This window comes from Montipora foliosa, chromosome 10, assembly GCF_036669935.1.
Source record: "Montipora foliosa isolate CH-2021 chromosome 10, ASM3666993v2, whole genome shotgun sequence".
NCBI lineage: Eukaryota > Metazoa > Cnidaria > Anthozoa > Scleractinia > Acroporidae > Montipora > Montipora foliosa.
The window spans coordinates 12,247,387-12,267,386 of NC_090878.1; the positions used below are offsets into that span (position 1 = coordinate 12,247,387).

The following is a 20,000-nucleotide window of genomic DNA, read 5'->3' on the forward strand; positions in this document are numbered from 1 at the left end:
CAGGAAGGACACTCCTTTTGGAATCAATTGTGCATTAGGAAGGTTTTTTTTAAAGCTTTTCAAATAAGCTTTGTGAAGACAAAAATTTTTGTCCAAATATAATCAAATTACAGAAACTGTTTAATATATGGTCTCAGTGACCATCACGTATCGCTGTGTGGCAAAATAACAATTACCAAAACCTTGGGTTTGTCGAAACTTATCTTTTCTAACGCTTGCATTTCCACACCACCACATGTGATAGTCGCAGTCAATAAAGTGGTCGCTGATTTTGTCTGGAATGGCAAGAAACCGAAAATAAAAAGAGACACTAATTGGTCCAAAGAATGGAAGAGGTTTGGACTACCCAGAATATGAGATTATTTCCAAATCTCTTCAAGGTGTTTGGATTAAAAGAATGCACGAAAGCTTAGAAAATCAGTGGATGACAATTCCTTCCTTTTATTTAGAAAATTACGGTGGTCTATTCATTTTTTAGTGCAATTATGATGTAGCTCTTTTAATCCACAACAGTGTGCCAGGTTTTTACATAGACGTTCTAAACGTTTGGGCAGAAGCCAGGCAGAAGTTTAGAACAGACAATCAGAATAGTCCTAGAGATATTATCTTGTGGAATAACAAAGATATTTCCATCGCTGGTAAATCAGTTTATTGGAAAGACTGGCACACTGCTGGCATTGAAAGAATTAAAGACCTCCTAGATGACAACAACATATTTCTAAGCTTTAACCAGTTTTGCAGGAAAACCGGTCTTAGTCCCCCATTTAGCCAATTCTATGGGCTGATATCAGCAATACCCAGTAAATGAAAGCAAGCTTATGGTCTGTTCATACTGTTAATCAACTGATTGAAACTTGAAAATTTGCTTGTAGAGCAATTAGAAATGCATTAATAGAAAGAACGTTCCAGGAACCTGTGGCCAGTACAAGGTTGTGTAAGTCGGACGTGGATTCAACCAATCTTAAAGCCATTTATAATTTACCTTTTAGTATAACTAAAGAAACAAAATTAAGTATCTTTCAGTACAAAATAATTCATAATATCCTACCGCATGGTAGTTTACTACAAAAGAGGAAGATTACAGACTCGCCACTTTGTAAGCACCTTGCAGTGCAGTAGAAACACTATCTCATACGTTAGCCTGTTGTGATGTAATTCACCTTTTTTGGCTTAAAGCGGTTGAGTGGTGGAATCAACAGAGTGGTGACAATTATTCAGTAAATGAATTAAACATTTTGCATGGCTACAATCCTGAGACCAGGAAAACCAATTCTTTTAACTATTACATTTTACTAGGCAAAAGATCTATCTTTTTGCAGAGACTCGAGTTTAAAGCCCCTAACTTATTTAAGTTCATGGATCTTGTTCTTGTTTTGAGATCGATTTTTTAGTCTAAAGGTCAAATAGAAAAATTTTATTCGGTTTGGAACCCTTTACTTAGTTTAATATAAGTTCTCTATATGTTGTTAGCGTAGCTTATGCAGGCTTGTGTGTATGTTAATGAATGTAGTAGTATGTAGTTGTATGTAAACAACTATTTTAAAAAATAAAAAATAAAAAATAATAAAACATGGCAAAAAAAAGTGCTATAAAAACTGTTTGTGAAGGTAGATATTCTAATGGAGAAGGGATAGTCTTCTTTGTTGTGACTCCCGAGGAGGGTTCTTCATCAGCATGGTACTGCACCTTCAAACTGTCTGTCAAAGCCTGTGCTCCTTGCTCAGCAGCATACGAAGACTCATCAATCTCTCCATTCTTCAGCAGTGCTTTCCACAGAGCAGTGTACACACTCCAGTTTGTGTCACAAAAGCTTATGTTCCATGCCCCTTCTGACTGAAGAAGACGCCTGGTTTCATCGTAACAACTTATGCTTAGACGATAGTAATTAAGAGCTTTGGACAAGGAGCCTGAAAATTCGTGAACAAGACCCAGCCTATAACATGCGATTCCCTTCCCTATCCTCTGTTTCCTTGGAAACCGTAAGATGTTGTTTGTTGAAGAGAAGCGCATTTTCAACCTCAGCCGTACTGTAATAGACATGATCGAGATTGCCATAGGCTCTTCCCTCCCCGGCCCTATCCCCATTTTCTTTAGCAATACCTAGACTTTGTTGGTGGTACACGATGGCTTGCTTAAAATCACCGAGACTCTGATACGCATTGCCGAGATTGCCATAGGCTCTTCCTTCCGCAGCCCCATCCCCTACTTCTTTAGCAATACCTAGACTTTGTTGGTGGTACACGATGGCTTGATTAAAATCACCCAGACTTTGATACGTATTGCCGAGATTGCAATAGGCTCTTCCCTCGCGGGCCCTATCCCCTACTTCTTTAGCAATACCGAGACCTTGTTGGTGGTACTCTAGGGCTAGCTTAAAATCACCCAGACTATGATACGCATTGCCAAGATTGCAATAGGCTCTTCCCTCACTGGCCCTATTCCCTACTTCTTTAGCAATACTAAGATTTTGGTTGTGGTACACTATGGCTTCCTTAAAATCACCCAGACTATGATACGCATTGCCGAGATTGCCATAGGCTCTTCCCTCCCCAGCCCTATCCCCTACTTCTTTAGCAATACTAAGATGTTGGTTGTGGTACACTATGACTTGCTTAGAATCACCCAGACTATGATACACAATGCCGAGATTGCCATAGGCACTTCCCTCCCCAGCCCTATCCCCTACTTCTTTAGCAATACTAAGATGTTCATTGTGGTACACTGTGGCTTGCTTAAAATCACCCAGACTCTCATACGCATTGCCAAGATTGCAATAGGCTTTTCCCTCCCCAGCCCTATCCCCTACTTCTTTAGCAATACTAAGATCTTGGTTGTGGTACACTATGGCTTGCTTAAAATCACCTAGACTATGATGCGCATTGCCGAGATTGCCATAGGCACTTCCCTCCCCAGCCCTATTCCCTACTTCTTTAGCAACACTAAGATGTTCGTTGTGGTACACTATGGCTTGCTTAAAATCACCCAGATTCTGATACGCATTGCCGAGATTGGAATAGGCCTTTCCCTCCCCAGCCCTATTCCCTACTTCTTTAGCAATACTAAGATCTTGGTTGTGGTGCACTATGGCTTGCTTAAAATCACCTAGACTATTATAGGCATTGCCGAGATTGCCATAGGCTCTTCCCTCGCCGGCCACATCCCCTACTTCTTTAGCAATACCAAGACTTTGTTGGTGGTACGCCATGGCTCTCTTAAAATCACCCAGACTCTCATACGCATTGCCAAGATTGCAATAGGCTTTTCCCTCCCCAGCCCTATCCCCTACTTCTTTAGCAATACTAAGATCTTGGTTGTGGTACACTATGGCTTGCTTAAAATCACCTAGACTATGATGCGCATTGCCGAGATTGCCATAGGCACTTCCCTCCCCAGCCCTATTCCCTACTTCTTTAGCAACACTAAGATGTTCGTTGTGGTACACTATGGCTTGCTTAAAATCACCCAGATTCTGATACGCATTGCCGAGATTGGAATAGGCCTGTCCCTCCCCAGCCCTATTCCCTACTTCTTTAGCAATACTAAGATCTTGGTTGTGGTGCACTATGGCTTGCTTAAAATCACCTACACTATGATAGGCATTGCCGAGATTGCCATAGGCTCTTCCCTCGCCGGCCACATCCCCTACTTCTTTAGCAATACCAAGACTTTGTTGGTGGTACGCCATGGCTCTCTTAAAATCACCCAGACTCTGATACGCTTTGCCGAGATTACAATAGGCTCTTCCCTCGCCGGTCCTATCCCCTACTTCTTTAGCAATACCAAGACTTTGTTGGTGGTACTCTAGGGCTTGTTTAAAATTTCCTAGACTGTTATAAGCACTGCCGATATTGCCATAAGCGATTCCCACTCCCGCCCTATCCCCTACTTCTTTTGCAATACTAAGATCTTGGTTGTGGTACTCTATGGCTTGCTTAAAATTGCCTATACTGTAATAGGCATTGCCGAGATTGCCATAGGCTCCTCCCTCCCCAGCCCTATCCCCTACTTCCTTTGCAATACTAAGATCTTGGTTGTGGTACTCTATGGCTTTCTTAAAATTTCCCAGACTCTGATAGGCATTGCCGAGATTGCCATAAGCTCTTCCCTCCCCGGTCCTATCCCCTACTTCTTTTGCAATACTGAGGTCTTGGTTGTGGTACTCTTTGGCTTGTTTAAAATTGCCCAAGCTATCATAAGCATTGCCGAGATTGCAATAGGCTCTTCCTTCCTCGGCCCTCAAACCTATTTCCTTAAAAATGCTTAATGCTTCAGTGTAATTTCTTACGGCCTGTTTAAAATCGGCGACGCCATCGAAGTAGTTGCCCAGATTGAAACAAGCCAAACCCTCTTCTCGTCTGTTTCCCTCCTTTCTTGCAACGCTAAGCTCTTTCATGTGCTGCTTCAAAACGTTCAGCTTTCTATCCGCCATTCTTGATAATCGGAACCGGGCAGGTTTTGTGCACCTAGAAGATATATGAACGAAAATATAAAAAGTTGAATGCTATGACTGCAAATGCTATAAACAGCACGATTGTTTGAATGGTGAAGGAACTTTTTTTTCTGGCAGTCTTTCGAAAGTAAGAGCCCGCTTTTTTCAGTTCATCAGGGTGGACCCAAGCAATCACTTCGATATAACTAGACGTTACAGAATGAATAGGAATATAGCGGGTAACTGTGTTCAAAGTATACTATTCATGTCGTTTTTCAGTCGCACAGGTTTCATAATATCCTGCGGATATATATCGATTTGAAGCCTTTCAATACCATCTTGGGCTGACTGACACTTATGTGATATGTAGTTAAAAGACATATGTATCCTTAAGCGATAAATGGTCAGGATTCCATTAAATACGCGAGTATTCTGATTGAAAAAATAGGTCCGCAATGCGTACAAGTGTAGCTTACGGAATTTAGCTGCTTTGATGGGAAGCTGACAAAGGGCACTTTCCCTTCAACAAAAATCAGTGGTACAAATTTTCGGAATTTTCGCTGGTCGAATTGAACACGTCAGACCACATCCCAGAATGCGAAGTCATGTGTACTGATATGTTTATTGTTCTTTTGCTTGTCCACATGAGCTCACGTTCAGTAGGGAGACTAAACACCAACATCTCTCGCGAGTGGAACTCGAAAGTTCCGGTAATACTGGAAATTCCAGCAGAGAGGTGCAATGAAAACGTATTCCTAAATTTTCAAAAAAAATTCCCGGAACTTTGCCTGTTCCATTCAATTTTGGCCTAGAAATCTCGAAAATTTTGGTTGAATGGAGATAGTCAATTATCGAGTCAAATTACAGTTAGATAGTTTTCCATTTAACAAATCGAAAGTGGTTCAGCGTTGTCTGTACTCTTATTGACAACGATGTTCGTCATTACAGTGGTCAAAACGTTGTGGACTCACGAGGCGCAGCTGAGTGAGTCAACAACAAATTTTGACCAGCTTTACTTGTTTTCATATCCGCAGTCCAGTATATGATTCATTTAATATATCACTTCGTTCATTGATTCATTCCTCATGGGAATTTTAGGACCCACAAATGACTAGCTCCAGACGTCAGTGGCTTCATAGCTCAGTTGGTTAGAGCGCCGCACCATTATTGCAAGGTCACGGGTTCAAACCAATTATTATTATTATTATTATTAATTTTTTAATTCATCGAATGAGTGCCATGAATTAACGCATGTAGTCTTTGACAACGGTGTTTACGTATCGTTTGAAATCTATAATACATGTTTCATTAACTTCATTCCAGAAGTTACATCCAAGATTTTCTCTCAACTTTATTTGGAAAGTGTACATAATAGATTTTAAATAGAGAAAAACACTTTACAACTTTATTATAAACAAGCTAAATGCAATGATCGCGTACTCGTGTGTACACCGGTATGCCTCGTACAGTGTTCTTACTAGATTTTTTTCAAGGGATCACGTGGCCAATAACCATTAAATTTAGGGGCCGTCCTTTAAAAAAGTTGCAATATTTTTCTTCTAAATATTTCAGCCATTCGCGTTTCATCTTCCAAGAATTTTGAAATACACGTAGATCACGTACATGTCGATAACAAAGCAGAATTGTCTTTCTATAGGTGGATTGGCTTTTGCAGAATCGGCTTCTTGTACCTCCAACCTCGGAACTTTAGGGCTTGATAAAAACGATGTCAATCTTTTTCGTTGAAGTTGTGACATCATTGAGCATTTTGTTCTAACGGACCCAAGGGCGAATATTTCGAGGATTGAGCCTTCCATAAATGTGGCCAGCATTGTAACCACAAACTAGCCTCAGTCTTCTGGCGAGTTAAATTCAAGACTGTGTTCGATGTCCTGTTTGATTCACAGGTTGAGGTTGCTTTTTGCCCAGTTAAACTTAGGATATTCCTCTTTCCTTTGGTTCGAAAAGACATGCTAACCATTGATGAACTATAAGCAAGTATTTTCCAAGGATGCGCTATAAGAACCTTGCTCTCCTTGAAAGCGTTTCCTGGGTTTGTACAACATCTATGGAAACGTTCTTTCATGGCAAGGACAGAATTCTTCTTCGTCCTATAACCAAGTGAGACGGCGTTAGGGGTCCCTCAAGCTCATCATAAACGTAACTCAACGGACGTGAATTCAAGATTGCTTCAACTTCTACAATCAACTCACTTTTTCACTTTTCCCCCTACACACAAGCCGCAAGGCATGCGCAGTAACTCGTACCAGTCTCTGTAGACTACTGAACCTTTTCAAAGGAATAATGCATGCAAGATTAAGTTTTCTTCTGACGTCACTCTGTCAGCCTCAATGTTCGCAAGATTAGTGCTGTTACGTTGCCTCTTTGGACTACTTGAACTTTCCTTCCTCGACTGAAGCCAAGTATCTACTTCCCCACCGACGTAGCACCAAACTTCTTTAGAAACTACCCCCTTCATTCATTTGTAAACTTAGGTGTCTGCTATCGATATCACTGACCCACAGGAAGCGAAGATAGTCACGATCTCTTGGGTCAACTGAAATGTTCAGAAAGGCTTTCTCTGTGTCTCCTGAAATAGCCACTTTATGAACACGGAACGTCAAAAGCACCACACACGAGAAAATCGTTTGTTCTTAGCACTGTCAGAGTACAAAGCAGAAGTAGAATGAAGTGACTCACCTCCCTAGAGTTCACAAGGCATTGTTCTCTAAGCTGACATTCCTTGTGAAATTCAGTGAAATTCCATGTTTCTTATTCCAAATTCCTTAGAATCGAAATTGTAAATTTCTCCGGTAATTTCCGCATAAGAATCAGAGATAAAAAACAACCATACATTTCAGAAGAGATTTCCTTACTTTCTAATCCACAAACAATTGTGACTCAACTGTGTCGTACAAACTTCCGAGTCGCTTAACTTCGCTTGTAGATGCAACCTTGGGCTCGAGATCACAACCTGTCGGTTTCCGAATCTTCGTTTGGGTAATTCCACTGTCTTTACGTAGTTAGCACTTGTCTGGGCAAGGTCAGCGACAACGCTTTGGGTGGTACCTGTTAGAGGATGTCTTCAGATAGTTGAATCTATCCACTCTAGACAGGTTTGAAGTCTTATGAACCGCTGACTCTAAAGATTCTTAAAAGGGATACCATTCGATGGGGTTTCGGTGATATTTCTTCAGCTCGAGATTGGAAGCTTTATGTGCGCGCAAACTGTATGGAGATGACCTTGAGCAGTTCCTGCCCTTTCTGAAGAATTGGATGGCTGTGATGAGGGCAATTCCTAATTTGTTCCCTGTGATTCCTGCAATGCCAGTGCAGATTCTAAATCCACCGTACACCCTTGAATTAACAATTATTGGATGAGGTTGAGCATGATAGCGATAATTATCAAGGCTAAAGTTTGTGTTATCTGCCAAAGCCGATGACTGAGGCGGATAACACAAACTGAGGCCTTGATAATTATCGCTATCATGCGAAAACCGAATCCAATAATTGTTTCATTATGCATATTCCTGAGCTACACTTCTAAAGGCAAGACTGGCACATCCATTTCTTTGAATGAGCGGCAAATCAAAGAATGTTTCTGCGGTTGGCAGAGTCTTCTTTCCTCTTCTCTGCTGGTTGGTGTGTTAGGTGACGTCACCTCTGCATGCATAAAACTATTGTCTGTAGGTATGACGTCAATTCTACATATATATAATCTATTATCATTCGATGGATTTTTCCTTTCTTTTCATTGGCCGAGAGCCCACCACGTGACCTGCAAATAACTGTCTACAAATAAGTGTTTTGCTGCAAATAATATTCGGCTCATGCGTAATTGAAACCACGCTCTTGTGTAAATATGGCAGTTCGCTCTCCTGAGCTTTCAGAAAAATATTTACTTCTTTGGAATTAAGATAACTCAGTCATCGAATGATAAAATAATTATTGAACTCGGTTAGAGCAAAATATCGTGATTTGTCAGTGTCTTGCAGATTAATTATTTGCCTCAGCCTTCGGCTTCGGCAGATAATTGATTTGCTCGCCATTGACAAATCACGATAGTTTGCTCAACCTCGTCCAATAATTGTTAATTGGCTGCAGGTATGACGTAAGAGAAACAGAGCAATCAAGAATTAGCTGCGTGCTTATAGCCAATCAAAATCGAGCTGGTGACAACAATATATAATAATAACACTTACTAGCTCACAGCTCTCAGGGACACTAGAATCGATCTTTGAGGCATCCTCCAGCAGCTTGAAAATGTCACGATCCAAAACTTGAAGCTACGAACACTTTGTTTGAAGAGAGGTACGAAGAACTTTCAGTTTTCTTGTTTCGATGGGATTCCCTCCAGAAATTAATTCTCTAGCTTCAGCGATTGTCTTTTTGCACAAAATTTAGATGACTGTCCTGAAACTTTATCAGATTCTTTCATTTCTTCCTCTCAGCCACACTTTGATTCCTACGAGCCATTTACAACAAGTTATTAAAACAACACACAACAAGTTCCGAAGATGTTTTAAACCAGGAACCCATGACCCGGAGCCTACAGCTCCCATACTGGGCCTATGTAACGACATTTTTACAGACCGATCTATTTTTAGACTATCTTTTCCGGAAAAAACAAAGGCAGTTCCGGTTCGGTGACCCTATGACGTCAGCTTAGTTTCTTGTAATTGGTCATCGGGCTCCTGTGGGAGTCTCATTAGCGGGAAATTCAATCTAAAAATAAATCGGTCTGTGAAAACGCCGTGACACGAACACTGTAGAGTTGTAGGCTCCGGGTCATGGGTTCCTGTTTAAACCCAGATTTCTAAGTTTCCGAGCGGAATTCCGTCCCGGTTTTTGGTACCAAATGTAAAAGAACCGTACTTAAATAAGACAGCTTCAAAGGTATGTAGAAAAGAAACCACCTTCCTTTCAAGACTATTTTCATCTTCGCAAGTACACCAAGATCAAGTTCAATGTTCAGTTTGTTGAGCACCCTCGTTCCCAGGGTCTCTCTTCTCTGCCTCCCTTGGTCGTTGGAAAAAAGACCCTGGTTGCGGCTGGTCACGTGACCACCCAGAATCTGGGTGCCAAAAAAATCTGCTGGAAGGGTGGGGTAACACGGTTTTTGATTGTCACAGTGACAAATTTACTAAGGCAGGGGTAGAGCGGTATGTCGCTTGACACAGTAATTTTCGCGCTAAAGTCATGTTTCAAAACCAAACACCGAAAACGTTTTTTTACTCTGCTGACTCAAGTTTATGTAGGGTTTGTGCAACTGTATGTGACAGAGATCACAGTAATAACCTGTTCAGGGAAAGGAACTGCGTTCTTCTCGTCGTGGCCGAAACGTTGCACGGAAAGTCATTGCCTCGAGGAGATTTTCCACACTTGGTCTGTAGGCCATGCTCAAGGAGACTAAACAACACCAAGCTTCTCCAGGACCAGATCGACAAAAGTCAAGTTTCATTTGAAAGTAAAATGGCCGTAAGATTTAAAAGATGTAAAGTCTTAGGATTTCCGCTTCGAAAGCCGCCACGACATCGACAAAGAGAGGGCTAAGCTTTTCAGCTATTAATTCACTGCAGAATGTTGAAAGTATAAGTCTAAACTTTTATACTAGTAAGCTTCTAGTTAAGCTTAAGCATCTTCAAATTCTGTTTTCCACTACTTAAACTTAAGCTTATATTTTGAAAATAAGATAACCTTAGAAGCCAGAACAACTTAACGTAGCTCTACGAACCAAAGCATGAGGCCTCAACTTATGAAGCTTTTTAACAATTATACCCTTCGCCCTCAAGGGCTATGGGTCAATAGCCCATGAGGCGAAGCCTCATGGGCTATTGAACCGTGGCCCTTGAGGGCGAAGGGTCTAATTGTTTTAGTATCACCCAACTTGTCGGACAGAAAAGGCAATAATAAAGTTAGCAAATTCAAGTTAAAGAAATATTTATTTGGGAACAAAACGAAAGAGAGCGTCACGCTTTTCTCTACTCGAGGACTATTAATAATAGTCCTCTAGTAGCGTAGCCATTCAAAATGCAGGATTTGCATTAGTCCACTAGTTGGGTGATAGACTGCATTTAATATAAGTTTGAACACTAAACTAAACGATCCGCGTGCTTCCTCTCTTTCCCTCAACAATCGAGGCAGAACTTGAAAAACTAAGGATTTCCCGTAGCCGGTAGGAAGAACAGCGACTAAATCTTTCTTTAAATATAAACTTTCCAGGCAAATGACTTGTTTCACTTTCAAAATTATATCGTCATAGCCAGCCGAAAGTAGCGCCTTCTGAACACATCTCAGAAACTCGAGCGCCATTTTGTAACCAACAATTGTTCAACTTCACCTTCCCCCGGATGGTATTTTATCGTCCTCTCGACCAAACGTACTTGAGTACCCACTCACCCTGCGGTTCTGGATGGATAGATGATCACGTGACCAGCCGCAACCACGGTCTCTCTTCCAACGACCAAGGGAGGCACAGAAGAGAAACCCTGGGAACGAGGTTGTTCGTTGAGGGTCAAAAATGCGGCACCACGTGATGTGGTCGGATCCAGTTTTCCACAAGGCAATAACAAGTCATATATCTCGATGGCCTCCCATCTAGATACCAACCTCACCTGACAGGGATGAGCTTCAGTGATAACATCTCTGGGGCAAATTATCGAAGGGTTTAAATGTGAAGACGAGCACGGAATCAAGCTGTTAGTTAGTTGAACATTGTCAATTCATAAGTCTTTCTCATGTACAGTACTGTACTCTATAAACACGAAACGTAGAGCTAATAACCAGTAACTTGAGTTGAAGTGAACTCGGAAATTACCAACATGTCAGTCTAGCATCACATCTTTCTTATCTAAACATATGCTTCTCTGACATGCCAGTATGTACTGCCAACACTAAAAGGACCGGATGTGACATCATTTTTAGTGTTCAGTGTGTCATTGATGTCAAACTTATTATTATGTTTCGTTTATTTCGTTTGTTTAGGTCAATTTGTCACATTTACATCTAATTTATTTTCCAGTAGAAAACTTGCATGAAATAGATTTATCTCAGAGGTCTAAATTTATCCAATATCAGACCTGACTAAGCCAAAGAAATTCCCTCGCCTATTTTTCATCAGAGTTTTTTTTTGTTTGGGTAAACTCGGTCAATCGAAAACAAAAAGGCAGGAGAGTTCGATCAAACAACAAACAAATATAAACTAGACCCAGCAAGCTATTGAAAAGTGTAACTACCTTGCCATGTTACACTGAATTTTACCCGCTACGTATTTTTTTTCAAGCGAAGCTCCGTGCGCGCCAAAAGGCGCGCGTGCGCGCGGAGCACCATAGTTAAGAAAATATGCTAACCCATCGTTGCGAGAAATATTGATTTCATAGCCATGACGTCTTCGAACGTACGTACGTACCTCCACCCGTCCATGTATGCCAATGTGACTAGCATCACGTGACTAGCTGACCCGTCATATCTTCTCGCAACCACCTGTCGCAGCATACAAACGCGATCTCAACCTAAAAAACTTACTTGTACACTTAACTGACCACGCACGTACTGATCAGAGTGGCAGGCGTGCCTGTTAACATCCACGTTGCCACACCTGTGTGTACGTCAGTCCTGAAACCGAGATACAAGGTCCACGATGCTCCTTTTCCATCCATGGCCAGTTTACCTGCCAGACCAGTAATCTTGTATACTGCATATCCTGCAACCCATGTCATACCACTTTTTAAATCGCGGAAACCGAACGGAATCTCAGGAGTCGATTTAGTGAGCATTTACGAAGTATACGGAACAACACCCCTGGTTTTCCTGTGGCCCAACATTTCAACTCAGCGGGTCACAGTATTTCAGATATCCGGATACGGGGTTCGCAGTTATGCCACGGTTCTAATCTCCAACGGAAGCAACGTGAAATGAAGTTAATTTTCCAGTTGGGAACTGTACAGCCTGATGGAAGTAACATCGATTTCAACTTTATTTAAAGATGACTTGATGCATGCGCGCGTGCCACCATTCATCTGCGCGCTTCCTTCTAATTGCGTATTTCAACGGTTTTCTTCACACGGTAATCTTTTAAAAAAGTAATGACACTTTTTGATATTTATTTTATCACTCTACTAGTTTACAGCATGTATCTTTGATACTACACATCCATGTTAAGGTCAATTGACACCTGTCAAATCAAGGTTCCGCTGACCAAGGTCACGTGACCATATCAGGGCTCAAGTTACAGGTTTTTGATTGGATCGCAGGCTCAACCCAGGTTAACTCACCTAAACATAAACGAAGCTTTATTATTCGCGCGGTTCCTGTGGCTCGACGCGACTACACGGCCATACTACGTCAACTGTAGCTCTTAAGCCTAGTTTTCATATGTTGGGAAAATACCAGACCATTGGAGATTTCGCAGTTTCCCGACCGACCGGGTGAAACTCTTGGCCCCGAGATCGTATGTGGGCTGAGTTTCAGTTAATCTCAACCTGACTCCGAGGGTTTTTCTCTGGGAGCCTAGCCGGCAGCACAGTCGGCAGGTACAAAACACAGGTCACAGGTCACAGGTCATTGTTTTACCAACTCAGAAAATATCCTAAACATTCATAAAAGCTAACGTTAGCCCTAATCAAAAAAGTTTTTAGGCCTAAGGTTTGCGTATTTTCAAAAAGTGGTTTAATCGTTTTTTCTCTGTTCAGGAATGAAACTCGAACTTTTTTCTCAACGTATAAACTGGAATTAAATAACAATTATCTGTACTCTTTTGGACGTAAAGAAATAGTTAATTTGTTTGTTTGTTTGTTTTGCTCTAAAATGCGGGCGAATAAGTGCTTTTTTTAATCCGTTTGACCAACTGTTATTCGATCTGCTTCGACAGTGACAAGAACATTGTGCCCTTATGTTATAAACACGTACTAGCAATGAGTTCTCGTAAAATTAGGGAGAAATATCACTAGCTTGGGTTTTCAGAAGTTTGTTTAAAGCACCTTAAGGTAATCTGATCTGTTGGAGCGGATCTTGTTTGAAGTTTCATTGTCCTTTCTTGGTTGCATTGCACGCTATTTTGCCGATTCTTGTTCCCAGGAGTGGAGTGCTTCAATGAAATACATCAAAATGTGAATGATCTCGTTTTCAGAGATAAAGTGGAATAAAGGACATCAGTAAAACTCTTTTTTGACCTTGAGCTGACAAAATTTCATGACGGTTTCTAATTTTAGCGTGATTCCTATTCACTGGCTATGGACAGTTGACTCCAAAATTGTTTTTTTCCTTTTCCATTCGCTCACTGAGGGTGTGTTTGTTTTTTTTTAAAGCTCACGCGATTCAAGAAAATTTCATTGCCAAACTGGTGAATCCCAAGTTATTTCACTCCAAAAACCGGTATCGCACTCATCGGTTCATGATTCATGCAATGTCGGTTTTTCGCGTGAAATTTACCGTGGAATTTATTAGTTAGGCAATGAATCTTTCTATAGAAGAAAGCAAAGAAAGTGATTTCGTTAATTAAGCAGTAACCAGAAACACCCAAACGCGGACAATTCGAAAACCTTTTATTTTCACTAACCCCACAGCCAGTAGGAATAAATAAACAGGGAGCTCCGCTTTTAGGCTAGGCTAAATCTATATATTAATTCTTTTTTGGAGATGAGGCTGAACGTTCTGATATATGTTCGCGATGTAAGGCTGAAAACGGTCTTAAATTTACATCAAATTTTGTTTTACCTGATGGCTTTGATGGTGTTGAAGTTTTTTTGGAATGATTATAAATAAGAACTGCTCGTTATTACAAACTGAGATGTGTATTATGCAATACGAAATCCATTGTTATGTTATGCAAAATATTCCCTCAGTATTTGGTTTAATTTACATTTATTTACCTTTATTTTATGCTCTCGTTTAAAATACAAATGAGCACAATAGTAAACGTTCTTAATCGACTCTCAGCCTGAGGAATGTTCTTAATACGTTCTTAAAATTTTGGTTAATCTAAGCCTCAACGTTCCTAAAGAAAAGGTTTCTATAAATAAAAAAGGTTGTAACCTCTTAAGCAGGAATAATGAATCCCGCCGCAAATGAACTTTAGGGACAAGCGATGTTGCCCATTTACCGAGTTAGGATTTCGATTTGGATTTTCAAGTTGGATTTTCCAGTTCGACTGCAGACCAGGGGTAAAATGCAGACTAAGTCTATAATGAAAATTTGGTTTATCAACGGAGTTGATAATGTAAATTGACCACCGTACAGTGGTCAATTTACATTATCAACTCCGTTGATAAACCAAATTTTTGTATACTACTTCCCCACCGACGCAGCACCACAGTTTCTTTAGAAACTACCCCTTCATTCATAAGTCTATAATGCAACTGTTGAAAAGCCCAAACCCTTTAGAAATGCTAACAGTTGATCCTAAATAATGTTTTACGCCTGATTAGGCCAAAGGTTAGCTCTTCTAAAGGGTTTGGACTCTTTCAACAGTTTTATAACAACCTTAGTCTGCATTTTACCCCTGGTCCGAGTTGCTCGAAGCATGGTTAGCGCTAAATAGCGTTAAATACCATGGAAACCTATAGGTTTTGATACCTCTTTACCAACGGATAGCGCTAAACCAGGCTTCGAGCAATCGGCCCCTGGTCTGCAGTCTGCATTTTACACAGACCAACTCGAAGTCCAACTCGAAAATCCAACTCGAAATCCTAAAGGCCGGTTTACACCGTACGATTTATCGGCCCGACAAAACCGGCCGACAAATCCTACCGTGTAAATTGTGTAAAACACGAATACTCTTTCCTCGAAAGACGTTCCTGCTGTCCTTTTAGTATCCGCCATTTTGAACGCTTTGATTTTTTTCAGTATTTGAGGGCATTACCCACTCGCATACCCTTTGATTGATATAGCGGTTTCTATCTGAGTGTTGGCCCGACTTCAAAAAATCTGTTGCAGTGAAACAGATATTTTAAATCGGACCGAGCGTGCGTGAGTCAGTCACAACTAAATGACCGATATCATTTCAGAAAATAATGCGCCACCAACTCGAAACTTCAACATCTCTTCCCCCACCCCCCGGGCATTTGACTATCCTCTGTGCCCAGGGAGTGGGGAATTTGACCTTTGCCTGCGTGGGGTAAGAAAAATTGAACCGGAGGTGTCAGGTTTCAAACGAATTTTTTTTTGGTGCCGAAGTCGCTAACAGCCATAAAACACGTATTTTGATTTTTTCCTGCAAATTTTACCATTAAAAGATGATGAGTTTGTGATGTCAGAAATGTAAAAAAAAGAAATGGGGGGTCACCGACTTCGTCTTGGAGAGAACTTGCCCGGAAGAACATCCTAAATCTGAAAAAATCCAGCTTCTTTAGCAAATAAGGCCACAGTGTCTGTAAGCCCAAAAGTATTACAATTACATCTTTGAAGTGAAATGTTCTCTACCAAACTTTGTTTAAGTGGATCCATCAAGTGAATTAAGTTAACTTTTGAGTTTCCTTTTATAGAACAAGTTCGCATTCAGCGATCATAGTTTCATGCGCCTTGCAGCCGCAAGATGGCAGGATTTCATGTCCCGTGGACAGAAAAGTTAACTTAAAATTTTTTAACTTCCCACATTGTAACCCTAAATAAAATCTGTTTCTGAAAAGAAAAGTAGGGGTCACCAAACATCCAAGATCGTTACAACCAAGCAAAGCTATAGCAACGGCCATCTGCCCGCCCGGGAGGGGCAGTGAAAGTTTCGAGTTGATCGGTGCATAAACCTGAAAGGAATATTTTTCTAAATTAATCTAAAGTACAGAGAAAACAACAGGACGCAATTAAAAAGTATGTAATTGCTTCGAAACTGCTGAATACCATTTGTTCATTTTTGGACAATGTGGAGATAATTGTAAATAAAAACTGTTTCTGAAAAGAAAAGTAGGGGTCACCGAACATCCAAGATCGTTACAACCAAGCAAAGCTATAGCAACTGCCATCTGCCCGCCCGGGAGGGGGAGGAGGGGGGTGAAAGTTTCGAGTTGATCGGTGCATGAACATGAAAGGAATATTACGGAGAAAACAACAGGAAGCAATTAAAAAGTATATAATTGCTTCGAAACTGCTCAATACCCTGTCACTTTCGCGGTTAGGATTTGGCGGCGTTCTCTGAAGAACGAGTCAGAATACAATACATGTTATTCTTATGCAAATAAGTGGGGCAGCATTGAGCAGTTAAGGCTAAAATGCAATCAAAACTGGTTTATAACACATAAATTTATTGTTCTTATTATCAAGCGACGAGCAACCACGAGCAACTTACCACTGTAGCTCCAAATGAATGCTGGTTAATGTGACGTCAAGAAATGGCTTCCTCAAGGAGAAGAAATATCTGCAATTATGATTTGATGTGGTTATAACATTGTACAGTCTCTCCATAAAATAGTCCTATAAGAAAATGGTTGAACTCATTTAAGCCCAGGCACAATGAGTTCTCGTAAAATTAGGGAGAAATATCACTAGCTTGGGTTTTCAGAAGTTTGTTTAAAGCACCTAAAGGTAATCTGTTGGAGCGGATCTTGTTTGAAGTTTCATTGTTTTTTCTTGGTTGCATTGCACGCTATTTTGTCGATTCTTGTTCCCAGCCAAGCTGGCGTGCTTCAATGAAATCACATCAAAATGTGAACCACTCATCTGCGCGCTTCCTTCTAATTGCGTATTTCAACGGTTTTCTTCACACGTCAACTATAGCTCTTAGGCCTAGTTTTCATATGTTGGGAAAATACCAGACCATTGGAGCTTTCGCAGTTTCCCGACCGACTGGGTTAAACTCTCGGCCCCGAGATCGAATGTGGGCTGAGTTTCAGTCAATCTCAACCTGACTCCGGGGGTCTTTCTCTGGGTGCCTAGCCGGCAGCACAGTCGGCAGGTACAAAACACAGGTCACAGGTCACAGGTCATTGTTTTACCAACACAGAAAATATCCTAAACATTCATAAAAGCTAACCTTAGCCCTAATTAAAAAAGTTTTTAGGCCTAAGGTTTGCGTATTTTCAAAAAGTGGTTTAATCGTTTTTTCTCTGTTCAGGAATGAAACTCGAACTTTTTTCTCAACGTATAAACTGGAATTAAATAACAATTATCTGTACTCTTTTGGACGTAAAGAAATAGTTAATTTGTTTGTTTGTTTGTTTTGCTCTAAAATGCGGGCGAATAAGTGCTTTTTTAATCCGTTTGACCAACTGTTATTCGATCTGCCTCGACAGTGACAAGAACATTGTGCCCTTATGTTATAAACACGTACTAGCAATGAGTTCTCGTAAAATTAGGGAGAAATATCACTAGCTTGGGTTTTCAGAAGTTTGTTTAAAGCACCTAAAGGTAATCTGATCTGTTGGAGCGGATCTTGTTTGAAGTTTCATTGTCCTTTCTTGGTTGCATTGCACGCTATTTTGCCGATTCTTGTTCCCAGCCAAGCTGGAGTGCTTCAATGAAATACATCAAAATGTGAATGATCTCGTTTTCAGAGATAAAGTGGAATAAAGGACATCAGTAAAACTCTTTTTTGACCTTGAGCTGACAAAATTTCCTGACGGTTTCTAATTTTAGCGTGATTCCTATTCACTGGCTATGGACAGTTGACTCCAAAATTGATTTTTTCCTTTTCCATTCGCTCACTGAGGGTGTGTTTGTTTTCTTTTAAAGCTCACGCGATTCAAGAAAATTTCATTGCCAAACTGGTGAATCCCAAGTTATTTCACTCCAAAAACCGGTATCGCACTCATCGGTTCATGATTCATGCAATGTCGGTTTTTCGCGTGAAATTTACCGTGGAATTCATTAGTTAGGCAATGAATCTTTCTATAGAAGAAAGCAAAGAAAGTGATTTCGTTAATTAAGCAGTAACCAGAAACACCCAAACGCGGACAATTCGAAAACCTTTTATTTTCACTAACCCCACAGCCAGTAGGAATAAATAAACAGGGAGCTCCGCTTTTAGGCTAGGCTAAATCTATATATTAATTCTTTTTTGGAGATGAGGCTGAACGTTCTGATATATGTTCGCGATGCAAGGCTGAAAACGTTCTTAAATTTACATCAAACTTTGTTTTACCTGATGACTTTGATGGTGTTGAAGTTATTTTGGAATGATTATAAATAAGAACTGCTCATTATTACAAACTGAGATGTGTATCATACAATAAGAAATCTATCGTTATGTTATGCAAAATATTCCCTCAGTATTTGGGTTAATTTACATTTATTTACTTTTATTTTATACTTTCATTTAAAATACAAATGAACAAAATAAAAGTGTTCTTAATCGACTCTCAGCCTGAGGAATGTTCTCAATACGTTCCTAAAATTTTGGTTAATCTAAGGCTCAACGTTCCTAAAGAAAAGGTTCTTATAAATGAAAAAGGGTGTAACCTCTTAAGCAGGAATAATGAATCCCGCCGCAAATGAACTTTAGAGACAAGCGATGTTGCCCGCCCATTTACCGAGTTAGGATTTCGAGTTGGATTTTCAAGTTGGATTTTCGAGTTCGACTGCAGACCAGGGGTAAAATGCAGACTAAGGCTATAATCATACAACTGTTGAAAAGCCCAAACCCTTTACAAATGCTAACAGTTGAGCCTAAATAATGTTTTACGCCTGATTAGACCAAAGGTTAGCTCTTATAAAGGGTTTGGGCTCTTTCAACAGTTACATAACAACCTTAAGCCCGGTTTATACTACAGAAAATTTTTGGCACGGCTCGGATAAAATTTGCAGTGCAAACAACCTGTCAGTACCAAATCTCATCCGTGCTGAACCAAAATTCTTACCCGTGCTGGGACCTTCGGCGAGGTAGTCCGAGCACGGGTGAGACTGGTACAGGTGCTTAGAAAATCGGCACGGTTCGGATAGAACTAGTAGTGTAAACACTTTAAAGGACCAAATTGGAGCCTTAATTCATATAGGCTAGCGGTTTTTTGCGTATATTTCAAGATGGCTGCTCATTCTCCACAAAATCACGCGGACGTTCTTGATTATAATTGAACTGCGCATGTCTACAAGAGAAGTTATCCGGGCCCAAAAATTTTGGCACGGTATTTTTGATACGGTGAAAATGGTGTAGTGTAAACAAAGTAGTTTGCCGAGCTCTTTTAAGGCACCCGTGACGAATTCACACGAGCCGTGCCAAGAATTTCTGTAGTTAAACCGGGCTTTAGTCTGCATTTTACCCCTGGTCTGCAATCTGCATTTTACACAGACCAACTCGAAGTCCAACTCGAAAATCCAACTCGAGATCATTAAATCGGACCGATATCATTTCAGAAAATAATGCGCCACCAACTCGACTATCCTCTGTGCCCAGGGAGTGGGGAATTTGACCTTTGCCTGCGTGGGGTAAGAAAAATTGAACCGGATGTGTCAGGTTTCAAATGATTTTTTTTCGGGTGCCGAAGTCGCTAACGGCCATAAAACACGTGTTTGGACGAGATGGACGAGTTTAAGGACGTTCGCGCGAAAGTTTTCTAACATTGATTTTGTCCTGCAAATTTTACCATTGAAAGATGATGAGTTTGTGATGTCAGAAATGTAAAAGAAAAATGGGGGGTCACCAACTTCG

At 40.6% G+C, this 20,000-nt stretch overlaps 1 protein-coding gene across 3 annotated transcripts in view; it reads right to left on the reverse strand.

Moving 5' to 3' along the window:
* Positions 1-70: 70 nt before the first annotated feature.
* Positions 71-20,000, reverse strand: part of LOC137972471 (tetratricopeptide repeat protein 28-like) — a 21,430-nt gene continuing 1,500 nt past the window's right edge. For 2 of the 3 annotated variants that reach the window (XM_068819222.1, XM_068819223.1), the window contains exons 3-5: positions 16,707-16,775; positions 8,632-8,894; positions 71-4,463 (exon numbers count right to left, since the gene is read on the reverse strand). In XM_068819222.1, the coding sequence (XP_068675323.1) occupies positions 1,934-4,429 (2,496 nt within the window). In that variant the 5' untranslated portion in view covers positions 4,430-4,463; positions 8,632-8,894; positions 16,707-16,775 and the 3' untranslated portion in view covers positions 71-1,933. The remainder of the gene's footprint in view (positions 4,464-8,631; positions 8,895-16,706; positions 16,776-20,000) is intronic. The other variant, XM_068819224.1, reaches the window with a different exon arrangement.